Raw genomic sequence first — 27,577 nt, 5'->3', positions numbered from 1 at the left:
TAAAATAATTCCGAAACCCTTCAGGATACTAGAACTCGAACAAGAGGCTGGTCATAGAAACTTTAAGTGTGGTTTTGTTTTTTTTTTCCTTTTTTCCTTTTTATATAATTTTTCCTCAAAGCTTCGTCTCTTGTTCAAACAGAATCACAATACAATTAGCTTTGTGTATGTAAGGCCATATGACAATAAAATGTATTATTTCTTCAATTGTTTTCCAGGCAACACCTTTACACCTAAGGGGGAAAAAAAAAAAGTTACAAATGAATCTCTGCTATTAAAAAAAGAAAAAACAAAATAAAAGTTCAAATATTAGGACTATACTGTATATCCATATATATATATTTTTTTATTCATTTATTCATAATTAGCAAAAACCGGTAAAAATGTAGAATTAAGCCTTAAGGAGAAAAGATACAAAAAGTAGTAATTTAAAAGGCTATGTACAAGCTACATTCTATATGTACTGTGTGATGCCGTAAAAACGCAGAGATGAGCCTAAGTTGTCGGTGCTGCCTGCAAAAGCAAAAGAAGAGAGAAAGTATCCCCATGCAACTGCAGACCTGACATGGATGAGGCTTATCATTAGCTACAGGTCCCACGTAGTGTAAGAAATCCTATGTCCAAACACACCAAATCCTGTTCAGCAGGCCTCCGTCACCATTTAGTCTCATGTTATCCTGTGTTGAATTGCAACAAATATCCGGACGCTGCTGCTGCTGCTGCTGTTTAACACACAGCATTACTCATGATTCACTTTGTGCTTTACAGTTGTTCCGTGAACTCTCGTTTCCTATCTATGACTCGACACGAATAAATAAATATCAGCGTTGATAGTGCTCTGCAAACGTTAAGTGTTAACATAAAGGGATAAATGCTCAAGTTGACTCCAATCAAAACTGTTGCTCTACAATACACAGAGAATCTTGGCTGGGAAGGCAGGAAGGACGTGATTTTTTCCATTTCAACTCGTCCATCATCAGTGTTGCAATGATAAGCTGCATCCATATAGTAGGAATTAACGTGTAAAATCCCCAAACCCTGACCAAAGCGCACATGCAACTGAATACATGCAAGGGATACTTTCAAAAATCTTGGAATGACTGCAATGTACTTCTACTTCATGTTTTAGCAACCCCTGATAAACTGACAGCTGTAGTAAAATGAGACATGTTCTCTTAAAAAATATTTATAGTAGGTTCTGTACACTTTAATATCTGAAAGTTATAAAGTATAAGTAGAGGCAAAAACCTATTTGAGTGATGTTCTTCTTAGAAATTGAAAAATGCATGATTTTCTTCTTCTCCCATCTTGTTTCAGTTTTTTTTTCTCTCATTGTTGGCTTTAATCAGTGAACAGAGGGTGAGGTTGGGATGGGACCCAGCTCATGAATTCCCAGTCCTACAACAGTCCGCTGCATACTACAGGAGGAGCTTTCCATTTCGATGGATCTTTAAAATCTTTCCAAGTCTTTGTTTGGCTGTTGCCATGCCTTTCTTTAGCCGCTTAGCTGGAAAAAGACCAAGAAAAGACAGGAGATAAGACAGGACATCCAGCCAGAAGAACGCAAAATAACACGACTGAAACAAGCTTTGTTTACATCCATGTTTGCTTGCTAGGAGTCTTCTTCCCCACCGTAATGATGGAGCATTGATGTTTTCCTTCTTATTAGCAGGGAGACCCATTCATAAAAACACTGTTCCATAGCACCTCTAGTGGTCACAACTCCAAAGGGTACCTTTAATCTAAAACACCATAACAGGAATTTGCTATGTATTTCCTCTCTGTTGCTGGCAGAGGACAAATCATTTTCATCGACTGATCAATAATCCTTAAAAGAGAATAGGAAGAATAATTTTAAAGCACTGCTTTTGTTTCTGACTGATAACAAATGAGCACACAAAATGTAAATGAATGCAGTTGTTCATATCAAGAGAAGCTGGACAAACATACCAGCGTATTAATTAGAATGAGCTTAACCTGGTCCCCCCCGAGAACCTTCAAATTAAGACGAGGGTGTAAGAGTGTTTCATTTATCTGAGGAGGTCAGTCATCTGTCATCACTATATTAATTCACTTTGCATGCTTAAAGAGCAGCAACTGCTAAATCAAACTCTTATTCGCTAATTGGTAATTATCACTAATTCTGCTGTAGCTTCACTTTAAGTGAAAAATTTATGAAAAAAAAGAAAAAATTAAAGAAGAGGTGGACTGAAAAGAACAATGTAATCTAATACAAACTGCAGAGAAAACATGAACTTCCTTAAAAACCTGCTCTAATTAATGAAATATTCATTATTTACCACATCATTACTGAAAACTTTATTCAACCTGTTTTGTCTGTGCACAGATTGTTCAGCTGATTTGCTGAAAACTGACTAAATGACTCTCTATGTAAAGCCAGGAAATGAAATTTGTCCATTTTTCCTATAATTATGATGATGATGAAAATTATGCTGTAAATGCTGTAATGCTGATGCTGCAACGCTGTGTAATGCATGATGAATCTGGACCTGATTTATCTTCTGCACAAAGAATCAGCCTCACGCTGCTTTCTTTACATCTCACCTTTGGCGTCTGCTGACCCCACACGATCCCCCTTTGCCACGCTGCTGCTGTTGGTGCTAGTGGAGTTGGTGCTGTTGTTGGGAGAAGACATGGATGGTCGCCTCTGGCTGAGGAAGACCCCCGGTGCCATGGGCTGCGGCCCTCCCAGCGACTTGACTGTTCCAGTGTTGAACTCGTGGTCTGTCAGGTTGCCATCTTGGGAGTCCAGATTGTGCTCTGGCGAGCTACTGTCCTGAGAGATTTTTGGGGGCTCCTCGATTACTATTGCCTTCTTTTTGGTGCTTTTCTTCTTCTTCTTGGTTTTCTGTTGCTCCTCCTAATGACACATTTTTTTTTTTTTTGGTTTGGAGATTTACAGACACACTTAAAGTTTTATGTAAAAATATTGTTAATTGTCGTACCTGATGAGAAAGCTTCGCTGCAGCTGCGGCCAGTCCCGTTTCTATAGAGGCCACTCGGGCTCCATCTCTCGCCGGCCGCTCTTGTCGAGGAACTGAGGGTCCTACTCGGGCTGTGATAAGGTGGATATTAAGGTTTAGAATGCATTTAATTTACAAAACTGTAAAGTGAACAACTTGAATGGGTAAAGTAAGTGTTTACCTGTCGGGCTGTATGGAGTGTCATCACTGCTTTTCCGTTTTTTCGATCTAGATTTGAAAACAGGATTATCCTCTTCGGACTCCAACGAGGGGTAAACTAAAATCAAAAGATTTTCAAAGAGAGGATGTACACAAACATTACAGGCCAATTACTGTCGTACATATAAAACATAGTATGTGATTTAATTGCACTTATTTCTGCTTTCTGTCCATCGAAAATGGTGGAAATTTCCAGTGACAGCATGCAGGACAGCTGCGAGACAGCTGTTGAACGTCTTCTTCCCTCTGCCTGCTCACAGCACATCCATTGCAATCTAGACGTTTTAATATCTGATAATTGGATGATCAAGGTAAAAAAATCGCCTGTTTACAAAAGAAGAAACGAGCGCCGGTGTGTGAGAAAAGCTTCACGCTGGCCTGAGGATTTCAGAGCGAGAATGTTCCGTGCTACGAACAACTAATTAGATCCTAATTAGAAGTTCAAAAAGCATGTAAAACAACAGTTCGGAACCCGTGTTAATGGCTTATTAACAAGCTGGGAGGGTCCAAAAAGCTGTGTTTGGACAGGATTCACAAAGAAAAAGTTTCAGAGGAAAAAAGATCCCAATTTGCAGCAACACGAAAAGGCGGATTTGGAAAGAATTCATGAAAAATAAACATAAACTCTATCATCCACTACTAAGGAAAAGTCACAGGCCAGATTGTAGAGTTAAAGACCCACATGTTGATCTAGTGGGCTCAATGTGTTTTTGACAGCACCTGTTAGCAACAGTGAGAATCACGGTAGATAATTATTTTATCATTCATTTGCTCAAAAAATAACCCCATGCCACTGGCCCCCGACCCCAATTCAAATAAAACAGGAGGAATAAGAGGGGGTGGGGAGGGGGGGGGTTAGCTTTGCACTCACCGTAATCTGAGTCCTTGAAACATGCATCCATGTGATCCTGGTCGTCATCGTAATCCAGACTCTCAATGCTGCTGCTTTTCCTGGGTTTCTTGGGAAGCCTCTTGGTGGGCCGCTTGCTGTTGTTGCCGCCACCGCCGGAGCTGGCTCTCCCGCTGCCCTTCTTGCCGGCCTGCGTGCCGTGCGAGTTGCTCTTCAGCTGGCTATTGTTCTTGGACTGGCTGTTGCTCCACGGCTGCTGCAAGCTGTCTGAAGACGACAGGTTGGCCATGGACAGCATGCCCTGAATGGCCTCCTGTGTGCTGGGAGATGCAGGTGGCTGACTGTAAGTACGTCAATAAGAAATACACAACAACACAGCCATTACACAGCAGTCAACATGCTGGCAGAGGAGAAGAGCGACTGAGAAAATTCATTGTCAAAGGCTTTGAAGTGGAGGTAAATGTCATCAGTTGTGCTATTAAGCGTCATTATCATTTGACATCTGCAAAATGTGGAAAAATTGCTCCGGATCTGGAAGAGCAAAGTAAAACTGTCAAATCTAAATACTCTCCACAGACCTGTGACTGCTTAAAGACGAAGAAATATCGCCACACGCCTATTAAGGTATGAGCTGCTGAGGTGCAGCAAAGAGCAAACGTAACTATCCAACTGCTGTAATGAACTGTGGTCGCTTCACTCCCTGCTTTCACAAAGTTCCCTCTTCAAAGCGCCCAAACAATTTGAGAAATTAACATATTTGGGCCAATGTTTTGCTCATTTGTAGCTTTCAGTGTGGTGGAAATAGACCATCAAGAGCTGAACAAAACAGCAAAAGGCAAACGGAAGAGCCTGGAGCCACGCAGCATTTGATAGATTATCACAGGATGAAACAAACATTGACTTAACACGTACTGCTGACAGAATATGCGTAAATTGTTGCTCCAGTCGCTAGTTGATTTTTCAGCTCGAAGCGAAGTCATAAAATTCAGCTTTTTCATGCGGTTATATCATTGCTGAGTGGGCCATTTGTTTGGCAGTGCGTCAGCCCATTAACGAGCGTAAGACCTAAATTTCATTTACTGGGAGGAAAAATGGTCCAGCGGGAGCCATTTTAGAGAGTAATGCTGTGCACGTCCCGCAACCCCAAGTGTGTTTAGATGTGAAAGTTCCATTGGTGTTGAAGGAAATGGAGTGAAGAGGGAGAAAGTAAAGACGTCGGTGGGGTGGGGGGGGTCAGTCTACCTGTTGGCGCTGTAGTCAATCCCACCCACTTGCTTGCTCGCCTGCAGCAGGTCAAGAATACCCGCAGCGCTGCCGCCCTTCTTCTTCACCTTAGAGTTGCGACTTTTGACCTCAGGCTTGGCCTCTGTGTCTATGTGCAGAGTCTCTTCATCTGAGGAGTCCACACTCTGATTTTGGAGGAAGTGGACAGAGTAGAAATAGACATGAGAGACACAGCAACAGAGGAATATGGTGTTGTTTCAAAGTTCAGACAGTCTGTAGCCCATTCTCTTGTTTTGAATATTTTGATTTATATGGATTGGAACTATTTATTTCCCTGTGTATGAACTTTTTATTTCTAATCACGGTTTCATTGCCGTTACATTGGCCAGAATAACACACTAGGGGACGCTGCACAATATGAGCTTTGGGCTCCTACTAACCCTTTTTTTCTGGGGTTATTTAGTTTCAAACTAATTTATTCCGATATATGCACCATAGTCTTTTTGACACAAGTAGAACAAATGGGTAATAACACAGAACCTGCCTCAGAGCCTTGGTCATTTCATTTCTGTTCGTGCTTTGGAGCATATTCCTAAAGTAATTTACGTTTACTAAAATTACCACAAACTAAGAAACACATAATAAATCTGGGGCTTCTCCGGCCCCTGAGGATCATGATCCCGGGGCCAGTTTCCTGATTTACCCATTTGGTAATAGAGCCTTGGATCTGGATGAAGTTAGTTCTAGGACTCCAGCTTGGTTGGAAGTGGAGCTGAAGCTCAGTGAGAATAGCCAGTGAAACAGCAGATCAAGGTTATGATATGGTTTCCAGTGACCTCTCATTAGTAAACATATGAGCATCTGGTATTAGTCTGTTTCTTCCTCTGTGGTGGTTCACAGCTTAAGGAGCTTCCTCCTCTGATTTACCCAAAATGCATTTTTTTTTAAAATATCTTTTTGAAGTCTGAGCTTTAAAGGAACATTGCAACATGTTCTGACGCGTGAATTTTCAGTGTACAATGTTTGAAGAACTAGGGATCAAAACAGGATGTAACTGTCTGGGTGAGTCCAGCATTTCATCACCCATCAGTCACTGAGCTCTGTGACTGTACAGAGCATAGAATGATGCGTTTGGTCAAATAATAGCCCCTTAGGAGACGTGTTGTCTGTGACATTACTCAACACTGATACCTACCTTGGTCACCATGGGCTGGAACTTTGGTTTTTTGGCTGGCTGGATGGGTTCTCTGATGTCTGACAGAACTGGGAAAAAAATGATTCATCACTGAGCAACAGTGCAAACACAGGTTGTTAATCTGAATACGTTGATGCTGTTGACAGAAGGGCTGGGTATCGATCACTGAACAAATGGGAGATGTGAGTTGAAGGACTGAACCAAGGCTACGTTCAGTCCTTCTTTATGTACCACCATGTGCCAAACTGCTTCATGCATCAGTACAAAAAAAAAAAACAAAAACCAAAAAAACTTTACCTAAATAAAAAAATATCCTAAAGCTAAATGGTTTCCCTGATTTAGACCAGGAAATATCCCATCAATGAAAAAGAAACCTACAACAATTTAATGCCAATTCTGGCACTTTGTGCTACTCAATGCTGCCATATTTAAGCTGATACTCTAGACGTGTTGAGGTCTGATACTCAGCCCTAGTTTAAATAAACTGAAACACTTTATGAAATAAGTCCAAAATACTCACAGGAAAGATCTCTCTTGACGGTGTTCTTTTTCCGTCTGATGGGGAATTCGTCAATCTTCAGCTCCCCCTCATCTGAGACATACTCATACTCGTCTCTCACTGGCTTGGTTTTGTCCTCTTTTAGGTTTTGTAATGAACCAAAAACACTTGAGTTGGTCTGAGGTTTCAGCGTCTTGGAGCTGGAGAGGAAACCACAGGACAATAAGGGAGTGATGCGAGGCTCAGTCAGGCACTCACACTGAGAAGTCCTTGAATTAGCTCTAATGGATATGGTGCTGATAGGCGCATAGCTCGATAAACGCTGTAATGCACCACATGAGAAGGTTAACTTTTTTTTTTTTATAGAGCTTAACTGACAATCACAGCCATTCCACACATACCCGAGCATTTTCTTGTGAGACACAGAGAAGCTGAATTTGTCTTTATTGCTTGACAGTGGTGTTCTGTCAAATTTGCACTCCTCCTCCATTTTGAGCAGAGAATCTGGTTTACTGTTCTGTAAAGATAAGAAGGAAATAAAGTCAAACAAGAGCAGAGCCCGACTCAATGAAATCACTATGATTTATAAAAAAAAAAAAAAAACAGATACAATAACCAGGCTGATAGTGTTTACTGTAGATTATCATTGATGTATTAGTGTCTGCATTTTAAGTGACAACAAAAAAAGGACCCAAGTATAAAAACTCATTTACAGCTAATCAATATCCTCCAAATTAAAAATGGTCCAAATGATTAAGTGTAATGTAAAAAGTAGTGAATGCAGTGATGAACCACAGAGAATTATGGTCCCACTCTGCAGGTCCCTGCAAAGCAGTTCAGCTTCTTTCATCGTTTTGTCTTTCCAGTCAGCTGATAAACCCACTGGACATCACCAGACCAGGAGCAAACAGCAGGCAGACAAAGCAGGCAACGAGCTGTTGCACACAGGGGAGCACTGAGAAGCTAAAGAGACAGACGTTTGTCTCAGGAACTGGTGGAGACCAAAACAGAGCTGGAAGCAGATTAAGCATTTAGCTTCTGTTTGTCAGGTGACTTCAGTTTGTCACATGACTTCAAATCAGGGCTAATGTTGCTCTGTGTCTACTGGATGTGCAAACAAATGGTGACATGTCAATTCAAAATCAGTTGTTATAATAATAATAATAATAATAATAATACAGATTACACATTAATTTGTGTTCATTATAACTCTATTAATTTTATTTAATTATTAGGTTTACAAAGTTTATAGAGTTACTAGTTTAGCTTTCTTTCCACTTTTCATGCATCTGTCATATATATTTTGTTGTGTTTGAGTTTAGAGTTGACTTAGAGTTTTCATAAATACTCAATTTCCAGTGAAGATAACCTTTTAAAATGTTCTGTTTCATGTTTGCTATTAGTGTTTTTGACAAGTCGATGTGTCTGTAAAACGTCTTGCTCAGCACGTGTCTGGGTCACAACAATTTACAACAACTAATTTAACCCATACTGGATCACATTTTTCAGTCTCTTGTAATAATACTGGTAATGACCTGATATGTCTGAAATCTTCTGGGCACTAATAAGACGAACACTTTTACAATGTGTTGTTTACTATCTTCTACATTGGAAAATGTTTTTTGTTCTAAATGTATAATCTCTTTCCTGTCATCACTGCATCTAAATTATTCACTTTTCACTTTTTCAATCCATGTAAACTTAACTAACAGCAGCTTTAGAGTCAGATTACATGACATATTAATAAATAATCAAGATAAGACAAGATAAAAATTGAGCATGTTTCCACTTGTTTGAGTATGTTGACTTTATCTTGTACTTTAATTAAACCAGTGTGTCACCTCTCCAACATTATCCTAATCCCTTTAACGTGTACAACTGCAGCAGGCCTAATTAAACCACATAAAAACCTCAACTCGGAATGAGGAAAAATACTGTTATCAAATGTCTATCAGTATTAAAATAAATGTGTGGACAGCGACATAAGTGAGTAAGTTAAGTGACTAAAAAATGAAATGGCCAAATATATATATATATATATGTTTAGCATTTGTTTTTAAAACAGGAAAAAAAATCTGACTTTAGTAGAATAAAAAAGGCAGAAGGTCATTTGGTGAAAAAACTACTGTTAAAAAGACTGAAATCATCATGATGTTAATCTCCACAGATCATATTCACTGATGACGTTTAGTGACCCAGTTTAAACTAAACTAAATCCACAGAGAGGAACGGCAAACGGCTGCCATGAAAATCACCACTGAGCAGACAGTGTAATTAGCTGAAATCCAAGAATATACATTTTCAAATATTCACTCCTCAACAATTCTGTCTCCTAAATTAAAGGCACGTGGCAACGCAGTGTAACCCAACACTGAAATCTCACAATGTCTCATTCATTTTTTAAAACTGACTCTAACATTACAGTGAAGGCAAAAAGTGCAAGAATCCACTGCGATGATGAGTAGAAGATGAGGTCTGCAGTGGCCTTGGTAAACATCTAACAGGGTCTCTGCTCCATCTGCAAATGTTTGGCCCCGATGTGACGGAGCCGCTGAATGGAGACCCTCGGAGGGGACTGCAAACGTTCAACATAAGTTTGACATGGAATTTTCCATGAAACTAAAACCCTTTTAATGTCTTCCGTTCAACCAAACTCCACTTTTGCTCTGAAAAATCCTTCCCCATGTTGTTCTGTGATAATAATAATAAAAAACTCTGAAAAGTTGGGGGCATGTGTAAATACTTGGATGTGGACATGGAGTCATTTCATTAGGTAAACTCTGGGACGGTGGATGTTTCTGGAGCAGCTCTGATGAGCTGCAGGCCTAAAATGTGTGACTTAGGCCACATCATTATTTTTGCTGATTGCTTTGAAGTGAAGTGTCCAAATCACTTCTGAACGATGCTGCATTTTTCTCTTTTCAGCTGCTCAGCTTGTAACTTTCAGAAGTGCCTGAGTCTTCTTTTCTAACACCAAACCTTCAGTTTGTTTTAACTTTTAACAGATTGTGATACTATTTACTTTGGCCTGTAACAAGAAGCCATTATTTTTACATAATGACAAAACCCGTCAGCTGAAACGATCTTACCTTATACTTCCATTTTGCTTCAGTCTTGTTTTTATTCTGCTCTCTGATTTCAAACTTCTCCACGTTGTTCTGCTTTGATATTTCCTTCTCTGACATGCTCAGAACGTTCTTAACCGCCTGAGAAATGGAAATATTTGAAGGTACACACGATTATTAACAGAAAAACTCATGCACAGTATTAAGACTTGCTGTGGGTTGCAGGCCTTCTGCAGGAAATGATTCAAAATAGCTCACATTAAGTGAAAACTAAGGACACAAATAATAATTTCACAACATTACAGCTACGTTCACTTTACGCTGATGTTACCATCTGCTCACCTTCATCTTTTTGGGCTGATCCATTTTACTCAAGATGTCCTTTGCGTGGGACTCGAGAGCTGCGAAGCTGGAGGGTTTAGGAGGTGGCGACGACTCTTTCGCCTTCTTCGCTTTCTTCTTTCCTCCTTCCTTGACCTTCGGCACCTTTGGAGGTTTGGGGGCCTTGGGCATCTTTGGGGGTTTGGGAGGCTTCGGGGGTTTGGGAGCTTTCTTTCTAGCTTTCTCTCTGCTGGGTGAGGGGACACGGGCTGGGGAAATAGGCTCTTCAGGGTCGGAGTGGGTGGATGGCGGTTCTTCCACTGGCACCTTAATGCTCGGCTCACTCTTAATGGCTTTAGTTGCGTTCTAGAGGTAAAGGCAGGAAACTGTGAAGCGTGCTGTCGTTTTGAAATCAGTAATTAATCGCCATCCTGACGAGTAGTAAAGCTGCACTGAACATGAACTGAAGAGATTCAACATTTTTAAAAATCAATGATAATAAATGATAAACGAGTAATTACACAGTTCATTTATGAAGTGCTCTTACAGACTGGTTATTCATATTATTTTCTAAACTTCAATCCAAAATACCTCTGACAGTCTGATCTCTTTGGCAAGATCCTTAATGAGCTGTGATGGTTTCATGTTCTCTGGAAGCTCATCTTCATGTTCCAAGAGGGCCTGTCAGGACGAAAACACACTGAGCCATCATTACCTTTGTAACCTTAGAGATGGACAGCTGACACTAAATCTATGTCCTCATGTGTCCATACCTGTTTTTTAGTCCAAGCTCTGAAGGCTCCGTTGATGATTTTGGCACCATGTATCAGGTACGGAGCTGGTTGCTTATTTGCTTTATGTAAACCTACAGAAGAAGAAACGCAAACGTTATCACTGAATGAATTGTGACCTTTAACTTTGGAGACATCAGGGCCATTAATCTAAAAAAAGGAAAAACTCCAACTACAGTGTACGTGTTCAGTACAGCTCAGATTTACAGGATGTAAGTGAATCAGCGTCTCACAAACAGAAGAGATGAGCTGACACTTCAGTCCGTCTTGTTATAGACACTATGTGAAGTTAGTGCACTCATCGGTGAACAGGAGGACTCTGTCAACAGTGTGACTGTGTGTTTAGATAAACTGTCCTGTTACCTAAATGTACCAGGGCTGAGTCCCAACACAGCCAAGTGACCAGTTTGAGTTCTCAAGGAACACAATCAACATTCTCCTGCCTGTTTCAGCTGCACAATGAAATAAAGTGTATTTAATAGACAGTACCATGTATGCTATATACAGCTACTAATCTTTAGCCTATTTACTACATTGACTGTTTACTTACAGTAAATCATTTGTAAACCATGCAAATGTGTGTCGTAAATGTTTTCTAATTCTTTCTGTTCCTTTTCAGATTTGGTCCAACTTAAAATATCTTTATGAGGTAAAGCAGTGCAGACATCTGCAGTCATCATCGCCCATACCTTACCACGCAATGAACATGTAACTGTTCACATTCGGTGTGATGTGTGGCAAAGTTTGAGCTGGTTTCAAGAGTCCACCATAAGACTTCTGTAAGACTGCTGTACAAAAATGAATGGAATCCAAGGGCTGCCTGAAAACGTAGCAAAAACTGAGACACTTTGTGTCTCTGACTGTTCTCTGTACTGATTTGGTCTCAGTGTTTGTGATATGTTGTATGTGTGATGCATTTGAACCTTAGAACCTGCAAAATGAACTGCATTTCCCATGTGTACTTGCAGTGTAAGAGGTTTGGTTTCAGTCTTTTAAGGCGTCTTTCAAAGAGAATATTACAGTGTAAAAATACACTGTATGAAAATGTGCTGTGGAGTAACTGAATTTTCAAACATAAAAAACTAAGCTGGTGCAACCATATGATAAAATAAATGAGCGTGACTCAGATGAGTGTATCAGGTTAGGTCACTACTGTCTGGCCTTATCGTGTTACCGTGATTCGTTTTTCTTTCATATTTCATATTTTGCGTATTTTACTATGTTCTTGTGCATATGACGATTTATTATTAGTCTTGTGTTGAATGTTGTCCTGTCTGACCTGCTGCAGTGTGAGCTCACAAAGGCAAATTTCTAATAATGTTTGTTGTAATAAAATCAAATGAACTCAGCTCAGCTTTGTGTCATGGGAGCAGAAATGTTGTCAAAAGATAAAATGCTGCTGGCATTTATCAAAAATACAAAGAAAACATCATTTATAGTTAAAAAGAGCCAACATTCACCTTTAACTGAACAAACTGTCAGTGCTCTCTGTTGGACAATCTATGTAACGGCTCCAACATTTCTCTGTGAGCTCAGACATTTCTGTCTGCACTGACACTTGTTAGCTGATGTGTGTGCAGATACCGATACTTCTCCACTAAGCCTGTATTGGCCCAGCTGTTTCACACACACACACACACACACACACACACACACACTGATATGTGTAAATAAACCAAAAACAAAGTGATTGATATGGTGTCAGTAATATTCGGGGGTTAAACCTTCATCTCTTGATGACTTCCTCCGCCCCAACTACTTTTGTTAAGTCAGACTCATAACTTGATTTATGTGAAATTATGCAAACTCCATTTTAATATGTTTTCCTCTTTGATTGAAGTTTAACGGCAGAAAACAACTGTCTAAATATCTCAGTAGCTCTTTGAAGTGAAGCGGATTTACAATCAAAAGGGGAAATTATTAATAAGATCAAGACAAAATAGCAGCAGCAGTGAACTGAGCCTCTTTCCTGCACTGAAATAGCTGACCTTGAAGTTAAAAAGAATAATGGTATATTAATGGCAAGGCCTTTTGGGTTAGAAGCAGTGCACACACAATAGCAACCTGGTTTTAGCACACACACACACACATTCAAAGAAAATGGTGGAAACATAAACAATTGGCCCAAGCCAGCTGAGGGGAGTTTAAACACAGGCTTGTAATGGAGCAAATGATTCTAGCTGGGCCAAATCTTTTGAAGCTAATCATCTGTGAACTCAGCGATTCACCGATTTAATGACTGAAATAATATTAGAGCATCCAGCTCCTCATCTGTGCAGCAGACACGCAGCCGTACGCCCGTGCGGCTTGGAAAAAGACATTTCTGACAGTGTTTGTGTTTTCTCTGCTTTCATGCATTCTTCTGGAGAGATGGCGAAATAAACGAGGATGTACGTTTACGTTAAAATACCACACATTAGAGCAAAAGTTCTATCTGTGAATACATGAAACTGATTTAAGGGTTCACCTTTGAATCGCTCGAGGAGATGTCGTCCCACATACCAGCACGCCGTCTCAAAGTTGGGGAAGGGGGTGAGAGTTTTGACCTTGAGCCGCTTCTCGATTTCATACGCTCTGAGGAGAATAAACCACGATCTCTCAGCTAAACACTGTCATGTATTACCAACAGGTTTATTGCAACAAACTATGCAATTCACAAGGTATTTCCAAATGTGGAGAATTCATAAACAGATCGGTGGAATTTGGAGCTAAAAACAAGTCCTGAATGAGAACCCAGTGGAAACTACTGAGGAAGATCAGCCAAGGCATTAAAAGTCAGACTAAATCCCCCCAAGTTAGGACATGACTGTCTGCAGGAGGCATGGTGGACCACAGCAGTGAAAACAACAACAACAACAACAACAAAACAGTTACTAAACACAACTACAACAGAGCAGCATAAAAGATGGATGTGTGTGTAGGAAGACATTCGTCCAAACCTCATCTGCATCTCCACACTCAAGTTGTGGACGAAGTGTCCGGAGAAGGCCAGGCAGTCGACTGGGGTCAGTATTGCATTGATCCAACCTGAGGAGACATCACATGGCACGTAAGGAAGAAAAGCCAGTGATTATAAATATCACAAGATATTCATTAATTCAAAATTTACAATGAGAAACAAAAGAAACTATTGTCCATATACATTATTTAATTTTTTCCCTTTTTTTTTTTTTTTTTTTTTTTGATTGATTGGTTTATTTATCCTGCAGCACACAGGACATTATCTTCACCAACTTCTTTTGTGAGACCATATAAATTTCTTTACCATCAAAGATTCTACACCATCTAAGCTGTGGTAGATTTCCCATTAATAGCTATGGGCGTATTAGGCCATTAATGTTAATCAATCCAGTATTTTGATATTATTTTGAATCAGTGTAATGAATTACTTTGGTTTCTAAAGTATTCAGTGTTAATTCTCGGTGGGAATAAGAAAAATACAGTATCAAACTACAAGATATAAAGTTAGGAAATAAACTTTTTTTTTTTTTTAATTAATCCATTAATCATTTAGTTTTGTCAAAAAAGTACATGTTCCTAGAGTCCATGGTGATGTCTTCAAATGAATTATTCTGTCCAAACAAAAGTCAAAAACCCACAGATATTTAATTTAACTCAAAAAGCTGGAACCACAAAATGTTTAAACTTTTTGTTGGGAAAAATCCCCACCTCATCCCATCCCCACACACACACACACACACACACACACGATTACATCATCTGCTACACTGATGGCCTGCCTGTAGCTCTGACCTGACGGGATGAACAGAGTCTGGCCTTGCTTCAGAGTGCATTTGTAACACTTGTCCACTTGGTCAGCGAAGAACATTTCGCTGTGATTGGATGATGATCTCCAGCGCTCGTACAGAGACAGGTTGGCGGACGTGGGCTTGATGAGGAAGAAGATCTTTTCTCCCTGCAAACACAAATGCAATCAGATTTTCTGGCATCATCATCATCATCATCATCATCATGTGAGAGATGCAGTGTATTCCACATTCCCTCTGGGAGGCCTCCTAACAATGAATTCAGAATACAGGAAAATCAGCGCAGTATAAACACGTATCGTATTAGCTGCAGATGACACTGACGGTCTGATAATTCTTTTTATTACAAGGTCATTTCTGGTTCAACACGCTGGTCTAACCAGAGGTGTGACAGACCTTCAGGACGTGGTACCAGACGGAGGCACCACCACATTCGATGTGAAAGTCTGTGTAACTGTCTTTGACACAGATGAGACAGTATTTGGTGACTTTTGGCTTCCCGAGCAGAGCATCATCAGGCCAGTAGTTCTCTACCCAAGACAACCGCCGCACAATTTGTGGACTCTCCACTATATTGTTCATCCTGTCCCAGAAAAAACAGAAAAAGAAATTAGAACCACGAGTTTTCCAGACTGGCATCTTTACCAAAAAAATAAATAAATAAAAAAAGGAAAGCCACATCTCATTTTAATAACCATCATTTCAAACTCCACCATCAGACACAGATACAGATGCACACAGTGTGTACCTCGTGTCAGAGAACTCCAGGTTGATGACGTTCAGCACTTTCTTTCTGTTTGTGCTGTAGTAATAATCCACAAACTCTTTGAGCTTCATCTTGCTGTCGGTCTGTTTGGTGACGTCGACGACATCCACACCGACATCAGGACCTGAGGCGGAGACGCGGGACACGGAAGACACAATAAAACAAGCTGGAGAAAAACGAACCACCTACAGGCAAAACATTTTCTCTAGGCTGGAAAGTGTTTAACAAAATATGTCTGTTGCAGTGCACTGGTGATATCTAACAGAAGAGCTCATCACAATAAAGAACAGGAGCGCCCCCTACTGAAAAGGAAATGGTGCATTTAGCTTGTGATTCTTGAGAGGGTGGAAATTAAGTGACTTGCAGGTTACCAACTCCAATACACATATTAAATACAGTATTATGTAACTGCATAGCCATTATCTTTAATAAAGACAGTCAGGATGTGTATACAAAGCATCAGCTTTTTTGCATTATCCCTAGTTGATTGTTCCCTCTTGCATTGCTTGAGCCCTTATTCTGAAAGCACAGTCAAATTTAGCTTTAATGAAGAATTGTGAGTTGTGTATTTATAGCAGCAATAGTTGCACTAGAGTCCTCTACGTGGGTGAAAGCAGCAATACCACACTGTAAAAATACTTTATAGGTAAACAAGTTAAAATAATATTACAGGGAAAAAAAACCCTGCATTGAAACGTACTCGTGTTGTAAATGTGTACTTTGATATACTGTGGATTATTTACCATTAGATTATTATTTCTTATTCCTTTATCTGTACCCAGCATGTTGCTGCTGGTCAGCGGCTCTAACTTTAACTGCTTTGCATCTTGTTAGGAAGTTCAGTACCTGTAACAATGCATCAGCTGTTTTGTGTATAAAATCTTAATTTGAACAGTAAATAGTGACGACAGCTGTTGTACAAATACGCGGTAAAAAGTATAATTTTTTTCTTCTGAGTTGCAGAGTGTGTAGAGGTGAAGTGTAAAGTGGCATTAAATGGAAATACTTAAGTAGTACTAAGTACTAAGGCAAATGTACTTGGTTACATTTCACCACTGCTGCAGAACCAGTAAAAGTAGAACACATTAATGCAGTAATACTATATTGCACCTAATACTATTGGTGCAATAACAGTAGCTATAGTCACAGAAACGGCAACAGTACTATTGTATAGTGGTAGTAGTAATTTCACAGTAAGAGTGATAGTTTTTAGCCAAAACTAATTCCACTAACATCCACAGCAGGTGCAGCATATATATAATATAAGAAAAATAAATACTACAGTTGGTCTGTAAAATTACTAATACAGTAACAGCAGTAATAGTAAGCACTGCAGTGATTACAGTAATAATAGTAACCGCAGGCAGTGGTGTAAGAGCAACAGTAGCAGTAATTGTACTAATAGTAACAGTAACAGCACTAGTAGCAGTCACAATCGTAGTAATAACAGTCGCAGTAGCAGCAGTGGCACTGGTTATACTGGTAAAACTAGTAGCAACAGTTGCAGTAGTAGTTAATTGTAGTACAAACAGCAGTAGTAAGTCAAATAACAGCAGTGGTGACATCACAGCTTTATACTGTAGCAGTACCAGTGGTAACAGTAGTTCTAGTACTAACGGGAGCATTTGGACCAGCAGCTCTAGAAGTAGCAGCATTAGCAGCAGCAGTAGTAGGAGAAGTAACAGTATCGCTTCCTTACCGACGTAGTTCTCCACATCACTGATGTAGAAGGTGGGGGCCGGCATGGACATGCCTAGACCGTCTTTCTTCTGAACCAGGATTGGTTCATTGAAGCCGTTCTCCTCCAGGTAATCCATGGACAGCTGACCTCCGCTCAGTTTCACCACCACATCATCAGCACTGCAGACCACACACACATACACACACACACACACAGCCACAGTGAACCAGGGAACAACGTGATCCATGTATCCTGAAGTACTCAACCAGTTTTCATGACATGAAGAAATTAAATGAGGATGATTACTATGGAAACATCATGTGAAACTATCTGAGAGCCGTTCTTGAAAAGTTATAAGACAGTGCCCCCTATTGGGATAATTAATGAAGTGACAGGAGGACAATATTTAAATTAATGACATTTCAAGAGGGCTGATCAGCATTAATCATTCATCATCATTTCATTGAATCATAACTGAATTTATTAAACGTGATCCCAGTTAGAGAGCGTTAAGTCTGACTGTTTCAGTGATGTAATGGGTTTGGTTGTCACCACATTACCTCACATTATTACCCAGTTTGTGGTGTTGACAGTTGTACAGTTGGACAATGAACGAATCTAAAATGTGTCTGCGTGTCTTCGACGTCTTTACCTCGGAAACGTCCTGCTGCGGAGCTCCTTAATGAAAACCTGACTGCCGTTCTGAACAGCTTTGATATCTGTGCTTTGCCCTGTGTCATGTTTGCTCCAGTTCTTTTTCTTTTTCACTGAAGAGCAGAAGAAAACACACACACAAAGGAATGACCAACGTTTCGAACAAAGTACCACACGGCATGAAATTAGTCAGTTTAACACAAAGCTGACAAGAAGTGAAACTGTCCCTTCAGAGAGGAGGCGGTTTCTCTTTTTCTCAACCCTTCAGTAAGCACCAGTTGATACAGCTCCCTCTGAAGGCTGCTACTTACACGTGGACTTCCCATGGGTCTTTTCGCAGTTTGGACAGTGATATATGTCAATATCTGGAGCGTCATCTTCGTCCACCCCAACACAGCTGAAACAAGAATAAAAGGCTTTTTAATGACCAGTTAATTTGACTTGAAAAGACCAATTTTCCAATGCATGTAGACGTTTATTAGGTTTTTAAATGTGTTTTTCTTAGTATCAGCACAGAACTCGTCCAAAAGAGAATTGAAACCTGGTTTGAGTTTCAGACAGTGACATCATGTCTGCTTTCACTTTTGTCATTTCCTTTAACAGCAGTGCTGCATGTAATGATTGTTTTAGTCATCAGTTAATGTGACATTTATTGTCTTGATTCATATATTAAATGCTTGGTGAATTTCAGAAAATAGCAGAAAGAAGAAAGATGTCCTTTAGGATGATTCCTGCTCACGGGGGGAGGCAGCTGAAGGGCATCATATACAGCACCGTGCAGGACAAAGAGGCAGGACAACATGTAGATCAGCTAACAGGCTGTAAACATCCATGAACACGCTACATATGCATCAGCATGCTATATTTTTAACAGCGTGGTTTGTAGCACTGCTGCTGTGAAAAAGGAAGTGAAGGCTGAATTAGCATGAGCCGCCTTGCCTCAGTTTGCCTTTCATGCTGTAATCATTTCTATATGTTACAGCTGACACATGAAATGAGAAACATTCTCAAAAAAAAAAAGTTTTACCGCTGTTTATTTCTCATAAAACTTTTTTTATGATGTGTGTGTAAGCCTCACTTATAAAAAATGCCTGAGAGATATAAACTAAGACCAGAGGACACAGAGTGAGGAGAAAGAATGAATTTATGACTGTAATATAACACAAACGGAGTTAGTTGGGAGGTAAAGTTGCAATAACATCCAAAGGCTTCAGCGGTGACACACACACACACACGCACAAAAGAAAACACAGCCTCATTGTAGACAAGCTGTAAGAACATGAAAAACATCCAGTTGATTGATTTTGATTGATTTGAAAACAATGCGTTGGTCCTGTTTGACATGAGGACAGTGAATGCCCACCATGTCTTCCCACTCTTTCCAGCAGCAGCTGTTTTTGGTCTCTTGCACAAGCAAATTCCTCCCATTTGGAGCCGCTGCTCCCAAACTCAGTGAACTGGGAGTTTCCCAGAATGTTTTTCATTTTTTTCCCCAGGGAACTCCACGGCTTTACTACACTGCATGCTCGCTTTCACTGAAGGCGAACACACGAGTGGGTGAGTGTGTGTGAGTGTGTGTGTGGACGTAGTGGAAATGCCTGTTCATGACATCCTTAGCTTGGTGGCTTGGAGGAAAACTCCTAAACTCTGTCCATAAGCATGAGATGTACAAGCAAACGCAGATGTTGAGACACTCTTACTGACAGCTTTTTTTGTTGTATCCAAGAGTTTATAAAGAATCCAGTCAGTGCAGCAGTGTGCTGCCTGCAGTGTGAGAGTTATAGAAATATGTCACCCTGACTACAGTGAAGCTGTGGCACAGGTTTCCGTCTGAGAAAACTTCATGCTCATCGTGGGATCAGATTAACTCAACTTCTCCACATTGTCGCCGTCTTGGTTTCAGAATTGATTTTTTTGAGAACAGGATTTAATTTTTGAACCTAGGCCAGGTCTAAACCACATCTGAGCTCTTTCATGGCTTAATATGCAGCAGTGCAGCGTTTTGTCTTTGAACAGTTCTGAAAACGCCTTTGACCTTTGACCTTCCTGTGGGGGCACAGGAGACATGACTGCTCCTCTACAAGGACAAAATATCATATGATCCCTGGAATGTTTTTGAACATCTGCTCTACTTGAACAAATTCAAACTAACACACAGTTCATTCAAACTGACTTGAGCGTGCCCATAGAGGCAGTGTCTTCAGAGCTATTCATTCAACCAGCCTGGTCACTCACATTCCTGCCTCAGCAACACAATGGATGTGTAACTAACTCTGCTGGTTATTAGCCATGATAGGCTAATAACCTAGTCTAGCTCAGAATGGACGTGGTGAACACTCAGTGTCTGCCAGTGATACTAACTGACCTATGAGACCTTCATTACCAGTTAGTCCATGTTACTATCTAATATCTGTCTACTATCAATTGTCTAATAAATCACAGATGCCAAATCCAACAAAAGATAAAGACAACATCACACACCTGAGCATCTCACTGAATTCTTGTCTTGGATGAAAACATTTAAGAAACAACACTAAAGCATGATGCCACTGATGAACACCTGAGAGGCAAAAACAGGAAGTGTTTTTGATCTGAGAGACTTGTTTTACTCAAAAGCTTCAACCACATATCAGTGGATTAATGAGGTCGCAAACACAAACTGTGCTCCACGTGTACACGACGTACTTGTTCTGTGTTTTGACTATGCAGTGTGTTTCTACTTTAAAAAACACCAGCAATCTAAAATAAAATGAAAAAGATGTTCCCAGCTGTTAGAACAGTGGTGTGAACGTATGAGCTTTGGTGTGTTTAGACCTTTGTTTAGGTTTACATGGGTGTGAATGTTCTACTGTATCTCAAAGTGAATGAGCCGCTGTTTTAAAATGTATAATCACTTAAGCCTCTTTAAAGAGGAGTCATTCAGTAGAGCTAACAATGGGGAAGTTAATTCATTAGCAAGCAAATGTCTTATATTAGAGTAATAAGCTGCCAGTTGAGACACAGCAGAGACACACACACATTGACTGTTTAACATGGAACAAGAAATAGTCTGAAGATAAAATCAATCAGGCCTGACTGGGAAATGATTTGCCACTCATCAAAACAACACACTGGACACACAGGGCTAGGATCAATGCTGTTAAGACAGCTGATATGTTCAATACTCAGCTGTTCGAAGTCCTTGTTGTCACGTCCTGTGAGGATTTCTACTGAAAGTCGTTACAAAGAACACACACACACATGAACACTTTCTGAAACACAGTGAGTGAAAACAGTGAGGTGTCAGTGTGGAGAAGGAGCAGAGCTGATCCACTGATGGTCAGACTGTGTCAACGTCAAATCAAGTCCAGACAGATTTATAAGCACTTTGGACAAATAGGGAAGTTACAGAAGGACAGGGTGCCCAGAGTGGAGACTGATTTCATCAACAAAAATTATAACTGAGGTGAAACTAAACTGTGTTTCAATTTATGGCACATTTTATAACTTTAGAAAATGACGCTCTGTGTCAAGTGACAATTCAACTCTAATAAAAAAATCTGACATCATCCTTAGCGAGAACAGTGTCTCCATTGACCGTTAGAAGTGAACGGTCAAGATCTTGGTTTCTCTCCTCACCTGAAGGCAGAATCTGTATCCATAGGAAGCCATGTTTGTATTTACACTTCTTCATGATGGCTTTTTGTGTTTCCATGCTAACTGAGGCTTAGTATTACAGTTGTGAAAACTCTTGTGTAACTCTGTCTTGTATAACATCAGGCAAGCTTTGTATACATAGGGACATCATCATCATCATTATTATTATTATTATTATTATTATTATTATTATTATTTTAATTGGTATCCACCAATGTGTCACTGGTCCTCTGTGAAGATTTATTTGGACTCAATGTTGATATGCTGATCTAATGTTGATATTAGAGTTATGTGTTACCATAGGTCAGGTAGGAAGTATTTTTGGTGGGGTCCCAAACAAAGCTGATGGCTTTACTTGAGCAGAAACCGAGCTATGCAGACATCATGGTGGACCAGCTGAGTCACTGTATGTTCAAGCAGTTAACCACAAAGATGGTGCAAAATGTGCTTTGTCACTTTTCAGTAGTTTTGTATAACCTATATCACTTTAACAGCTGTTCTTTGTCTTTCTACCCTGTCCCTGTATTCCGTCACTGTTTCTTCACCAGCTCCTCTGTCCTCTGCAGCCAGAGCTGCAACCTCTGCACACTTTTTTTCCAATGAACTACCAGAAGGCTTTTATTGTGAAGCAGCTGCAAGAAGTGTAAGGCTTATTTTATGCTGTAAATTCTGCTGTAAAGTCCTGCATTCAAAATATACTTCAGTAAAAGTAAAAGTAAAGTAAAAGTACTGAACTATTATCAGCTAAATGTAAGCAGTATGCAGATGTTACTGTTATATTATTATTATATTACTGAAACATTACTGCATGTCTTGTTGCATTAACTTTTAAGCAGTACTTAATGTAATGTAGTTGATTTGTTTTAAATGTTTAATATATGTTAAGGTAGCTTAATCTACAGACAGAAATGAATGTAAAAGGAGTATTCATCCATTAAAATGAAGAGTACTCATCAAACTTTGCAGTTGGACAGAGATGTTTAGCCTTTTTTAGCTCATTGTTTTTATTTTACTGTTCATCAGCCTTGACTTCAGCAGAAGGCAACTCTAAGCTCTGGTAAACCTGCTGCACTCAACCAGTCCTGCACCTCGTGTGGTCAGAGTGGGCTTCCCCCTGTGGCCAATGTGAGAAAAACACCTAACCCTAACTCTGCAGCTGTGGTTCCACAGCACAAGAGTGGCTGCAGTCAGTGTTTTTACTTGATCAGCCACAGGAGGCATTGACGAGTCCATTCTAATGAAGAAATGCCGCTCTACAAAACATACTTGGACAAGCATGGACAAGAGATTCATGCATTTCTAAACAGTATGTGTGACTTTTACAGGAGAAGAAGACTTCAGGTAAACTTCCACACCTCCAATCAAGAGCACAGCAGAGCTTTGGAAAACTTTACAATAGGATGCATCTGAGACAGTGTCCCACACCATGGACATTCCCCAGTGAGGTTACTGGAGACCATAACAGAGATAAAAAGATCATAAAGAAATATGAATATGGACGTCAGTGGGATGATAAACCTGCTTAATGTCTGCTGGGTGAGAAAGTAGGCAACTCATTTGCTAACACATAATGATAATAATATAATATAATATTACAATATACAGAGCTAAGTGCTGACATCACATTAGCTGCTGCGCCACTGCTACTGTTCTGTGAATATTAGGAGGCAGCTACATTGAGATAACAGTTGGTGGTAAACATCTTCCTGGTGTTTACTATCCATATTCTGAATGTCTACTGTAGCACGTTACTTGAATTTCAGCCCATCGTAATTTAACAAACTTAAACAATGATTGGTTAGCATTCAGAAAGCTACACTTTCCATGAAACATCCCCAACAAAGTACAACATCATATATCATCAGGACTATTTCATCCATTTGTAGCTTGTGCTCTCTGCTGGCAGGACAAACGCCTCTCATTTCTATAAGCCACAGTGAACGCTGTCTGACAGAGAGCAGACTGCTGCAGAGCAGGTAAGATATCTAAGTAAGACAAATCTGAAAGTCAGGGGTGAGATCTGCTTTCACTCCTGGGACGGTTCTCTCTCTGGCAAAACGCATTTAAAAAATAAGTCATTTAAAAGAATATGGCTTTGAAGGGAACTGGTGGTTTGTGAAACGTCAGGTGTGTCACGTAGTTGAATGCAGTTGATTTGTCAAATTTAAAATTGGATAATTATTTTGATATAAAGCTGCAAAATGCACAGACATCATTGAAGGTGCACTGTAATGAACACAGCATAGCAGTGCTCACTGAGTGGATATGTCTGAATTATAACATTCACAGACAGACTGAGCAGTAACTGACCTTGTTGCAGCGACTGACTTTGTTTTGCGGTAACAAAAAAAAAGACACGACTCAAACAGTCGTGAAGTTTAACAGCTATAAGCAAAAAAATAATGACATTAAGAAACGAAGACCGCAAAATCAAACAATGACACATTGTGGTTTCACTACAAAATGTGTTGAGGCCTGATGAGAAGAGACACTGCAGCACTGTGAATTTACCATTGTTATTTCCAATGTTGAGAGCTTCAGGTCACTGATGGTTACTAGAATGTGGAGTTATTGTAAAGCTGTAATGTGTTACTGTTATCACCCCACTGGAGTCATGTTTCTGACAAGTGCAGAACACATCGAGTTCAAAAGATACTGACCTTCTGAAGCAACAGTGAAATTGATATTTATGTAAACACACCTGATGACAATGCATCAGCCAGTGTTCATCTATTCATTTAAATGCTAACATAAATCCTCCATTCTGAAGAATTGCACAGAGTGGTACAATTTATAGTTGGGAAAAAAAAAACCCTTATAGCTACAAATTGTTTGATGCTAACTGCACTGTGGGTTTATCTGAGTGTTTACTGAAAACAGCTGATCGCTGCTTCTGATCGATGAGAGCCCAGAGACTGAACCTGGCAGTAAACCGGCAGCCACGAAGAAAAACAGAAAAAAAAAGGATAAAAAGCACAGTGAAGCTGCAGAGTTGGACAGTAAGTTGGACCCTATTACATTCGTTTAATACAATATGAATATTAAAAAATACAGCAGGTATTTTTAATATTCTAAAACTGCCTCGTGCATATTGAGCCACATTCACTCAACATGGGATAAACAGAGATGTACAGTCAAAACAAGACATTGTGGTTTTAGGAGCAGTTATTCAGTCAGTGTTTGAACTATTTCCTGATCAACAACAGCTGGACGCAATAACTGCAAGCAGCATCTAAAAAGCCCTCCGCTGAACACTGTCGTGACTCAACCGGACAAAACCAAGGTGACTGCTGGATATAAATAAGCTAAAAAGTTGTTTTTTTTTTTCAGGTTTGATGGAGCTGGGCTTACATGCTCCTCCTGCTGTGGGTCTTTGTGAAGTCCAACTAAACACAGCTCAAACCTGTGTCTGTGCTGGATGCACAGAGAAACTGACCCCAGTCCTCATATCTGACTCTATGACAGCAAATAAGCATATTTCCTTTGATATCTGATTTTTACAGTATCTGTAGTACTGAATTAACACGACATTCTCACTACTGAATACCTGAGCTCTTACTCTTGTTATTATACTTTGTTACAATTAGTGTCATCATATTTCCACACTACACCAGCTATCAGTGTTGTGGTTTTACAGCTTGACGATGTAATTATCAGTAATTACTTCCTGTTGCCACATGAACGTGAATTACATCCCAGATAACAGCGCACAATAAACTGCAACCTTTTGCCACCTCCGAGGTAAATACACTGTATCGGAAGCTCATCGCAAACAGACCCTTTAAACGGCCGAGCTGCGGTGCACCATACCACACGTGGGATTCCCCAGGGTTCAATTACTGGTTCACTGCTTTTCATTTTGCTCATGCTGCCAATACACTACACTATCCAGTGATAGCAGGCATCAAGATTATGGTAATAACGCACAGGACAAATAATACGATAACATACTCTAAGGCAAACACATCTCAGAAATGAGTACCAAACATCCACTTCTTCTAAGAACACAACGTAACGCAGGTACATTAAAACATAACTGCTGTTCCCTCTAAACACACACAGCTTTTATAATTCTGTTATCTATCAGCTCCATATTTAGCTTATTTTCACAAAGAGTTTCACAGCGAGTCACACGCCGAACTTGATCCTGTAATTAGGAAAAATTATGGTTTTGAGATTTGTAATTAGAGTTAAACAACACTGTTTATCCCTTAATTGAGGTCCAACTCAGCAGCCTGAGTGACTGGGTTTTGCTCTGGGATGAACAGTGTGGGCAGATCCACTTTATCACATGTTGTGTTTACAAAATACAGTTTCTTCCTCTTTAACAGAGGACATAAACCTATAAGATGTAAAGAGAATTCCCAAAGTAAAGGCAGCATCAATCTGATTATGTCAATATGAGAACATACAGAGTATAAATGTAATACTTTTCTGGAAAAACAAAAAAAAATAACATTTTTTTTTTTTTTTTGCATGTACTGGTGGTTGTTTGGCTTCTGCTGAAAAAGTGACAGGGGGTCATGGCTTATCCCCAGCATTTAATTCACTACCACATAATGTGATAAAGCTACATGCAGCCAGGGGGAGCATTAAAGGGTTAACGTTCAGGCGCGTAAATACTGTTCATTGCTCTGAAAGGCTTGTTCACCCAACGAAACACGATTAACAAACGATCTGTTCCCCAAAAAGACACCCGGGGAGCAGCCGAACAGCTTGAAACACGCCAAAAAGAAAGACGAGTGCAGGGGACGCACTCGTCTGACAACACGTACAACAACAGGAGGGAAATATAACATGATGATAACAGGGATTTGGCTCAGATCGTCTCAGCTCATGTACGGCGGCGGGGAAAGTGATGAGCCGCTGCGTACGCTACGTCTCCGTTTAATCACAGTCAAACAAAACAGCAGTTACCCTCAGCTCAGAGTACTGACTAACCAGCTCACTGAATGCTCCCGTGTTTTTCCATTTTCCCCCCGCTAAAGCTTTAAGGACATCAACACGGGCTATTGTCAGCCATAGCCGCCGCCTGGCAGGAAGGCTGAGCGGGGCTGAGCTCAGGCTCGGGTCGTGATTTTTTTTCCCCCTCTCTCTCTCTCGGTAAAATTAAAAAAACCACCCGGTCAAAGCGGGGAACACGGTGACAGTGAGACAACATTTACAGACGATATAAGCGAACTATCGGCCCGAAGGCGGCTACAAAGAGGGGAAATGGGAGACAAATGCGGAGCGAGTCAGCCGAGGCTTCCCCCCGCTGCCGTCCGCTCATTACAGCGGGGACGGCTCAAGCTCGGGGCTGAGCGCGGTGTGTTAAAATACCCGCTGAGTGTGACCAAACAGACGGATCCCACACCGAAACCACTCTATAAAGCACTGTATTATTTTAATAATTGGAATCTGCTTTGTGTTATTCACGAAAAAATGTCACAACCCTGCTCGGCTATATTTAACTCCGCCTTCTTCTTCTCCGAGCGGCCTCTCTTCAGATGTAGACGGGCGACTCAGAGCCACAAAGCTGTCAAACGCACCGAGACCTCGCCATTTTTGTTTGTTTTCCACAAATGCAAACCGCCTCAAAAAACACACCACGGTGAACAATCTGGCCTTACCTGCCGTGGAACCAGTCCTTGCAAGCATCGCACTCGATCATAAACTGGGTCACGTCGTAAGGTAATCTGCAGATGCAATATACTGGTACAGTCGCCATGTTCAATTCACAACTACGTCGGGATAGACTGGGGGGGCTGCAGGAGGAACAACGTCCTGCAAACAATATGATCCAATATGATCTTCCCCAGAAAAAAAAGCCAGGGGCAGTCCCGCCGGACACATGAACCTAAGCGCACATCTCCATCACACCACGGCCGCGTTTGCGTTCGCACGGAGCGGTGGAAACGATGGAGCCTCGTCGTAGCGAGCTTT

At 40.4% G+C, this 27,577-nt stretch overlaps 1 protein-coding gene across 2 annotated transcripts; it reads right to left on the bottom strand.

Annotated features, from left to right (window-relative positions):
* Positions 1-27,577, bottom strand: phf2 (PHD finger protein 2). 2 transcript variants are annotated; one of them, XM_041033995.1, is made up of 22 exons: positions 27,265-27,577; positions 18,328-18,413; positions 18,015-18,129; positions 17,381-17,541; positions 15,664-15,805; positions 15,312-15,498; positions 14,902-15,064; positions 14,088-14,175; positions 13,616-13,722; positions 11,131-11,222; positions 10,949-11,038; positions 10,379-10,723; positions 10,061-10,177; positions 7,373-7,488; positions 6,993-7,171; positions 6,473-6,540; positions 5,296-5,462; positions 4,075-4,394; positions 3,166-3,261; positions 2,967-3,076; positions 2,566-2,881; positions 1-1,507 (listed from the first exon to the last, which is right to left on the bottom strand). In XM_041033995.1, exons 1-22 carry the CDS (start codon positions 27,360-27,362, stop codon positions 1,419-1,421), a joined length of 3,252 nt encoding a protein of 1,083 aa, XP_040889929.1. In that variant the 5' UTR covers positions 27,363-27,577; the 3' UTR covers positions 1-1,418. The 2 variants fall into 2 exon arrangements, with proteins under 2 accessions (XP_040889929.1, XP_040889930.1); XM_041033996.1 differs by having other exon boundaries at positions 4,075-4,373.

This window comes from Toxotes jaculatrix, chromosome 3 (assembly GCF_017976425.1).
Source record: "Toxotes jaculatrix isolate fToxJac2 chromosome 3, fToxJac2.pri, whole genome shotgun sequence".
Taxonomy (NCBI): domain Eukaryota; kingdom Metazoa; phylum Chordata; class Actinopteri; family Toxotidae; genus Toxotes; species Toxotes jaculatrix.
This window is presented reverse-complemented; position numbering and strand designations above follow the sequence as displayed.

What these genes read in the sequence shown, in the direction of transcription:
- phf2 (XM_041033995.1), bottom strand. Translation starts at nt 27,362, where the DNA reads ATGGCGACTGTACCAGTATATTGCATCTGCAGATTACCTTACGACGTG. An exon ending in AAGGACTGGTTCCACGGCAG is followed by an intron (nt 18,414 to 27,264) that starts GTAAGGCCAGAT and finishes TTCTTGTTTCAG; the next exon opens with CTGTGTTGGGGTGGACGAAG. An exon ending in CGTCAAGAGAGATCTTTCCT is followed by an intron (nt 6,541 to 6,992) that starts GTGAGTATTTTG and finishes TTTTTTTCCCAG; the next exon opens with TTCTGTCAGACATCAGAGAA.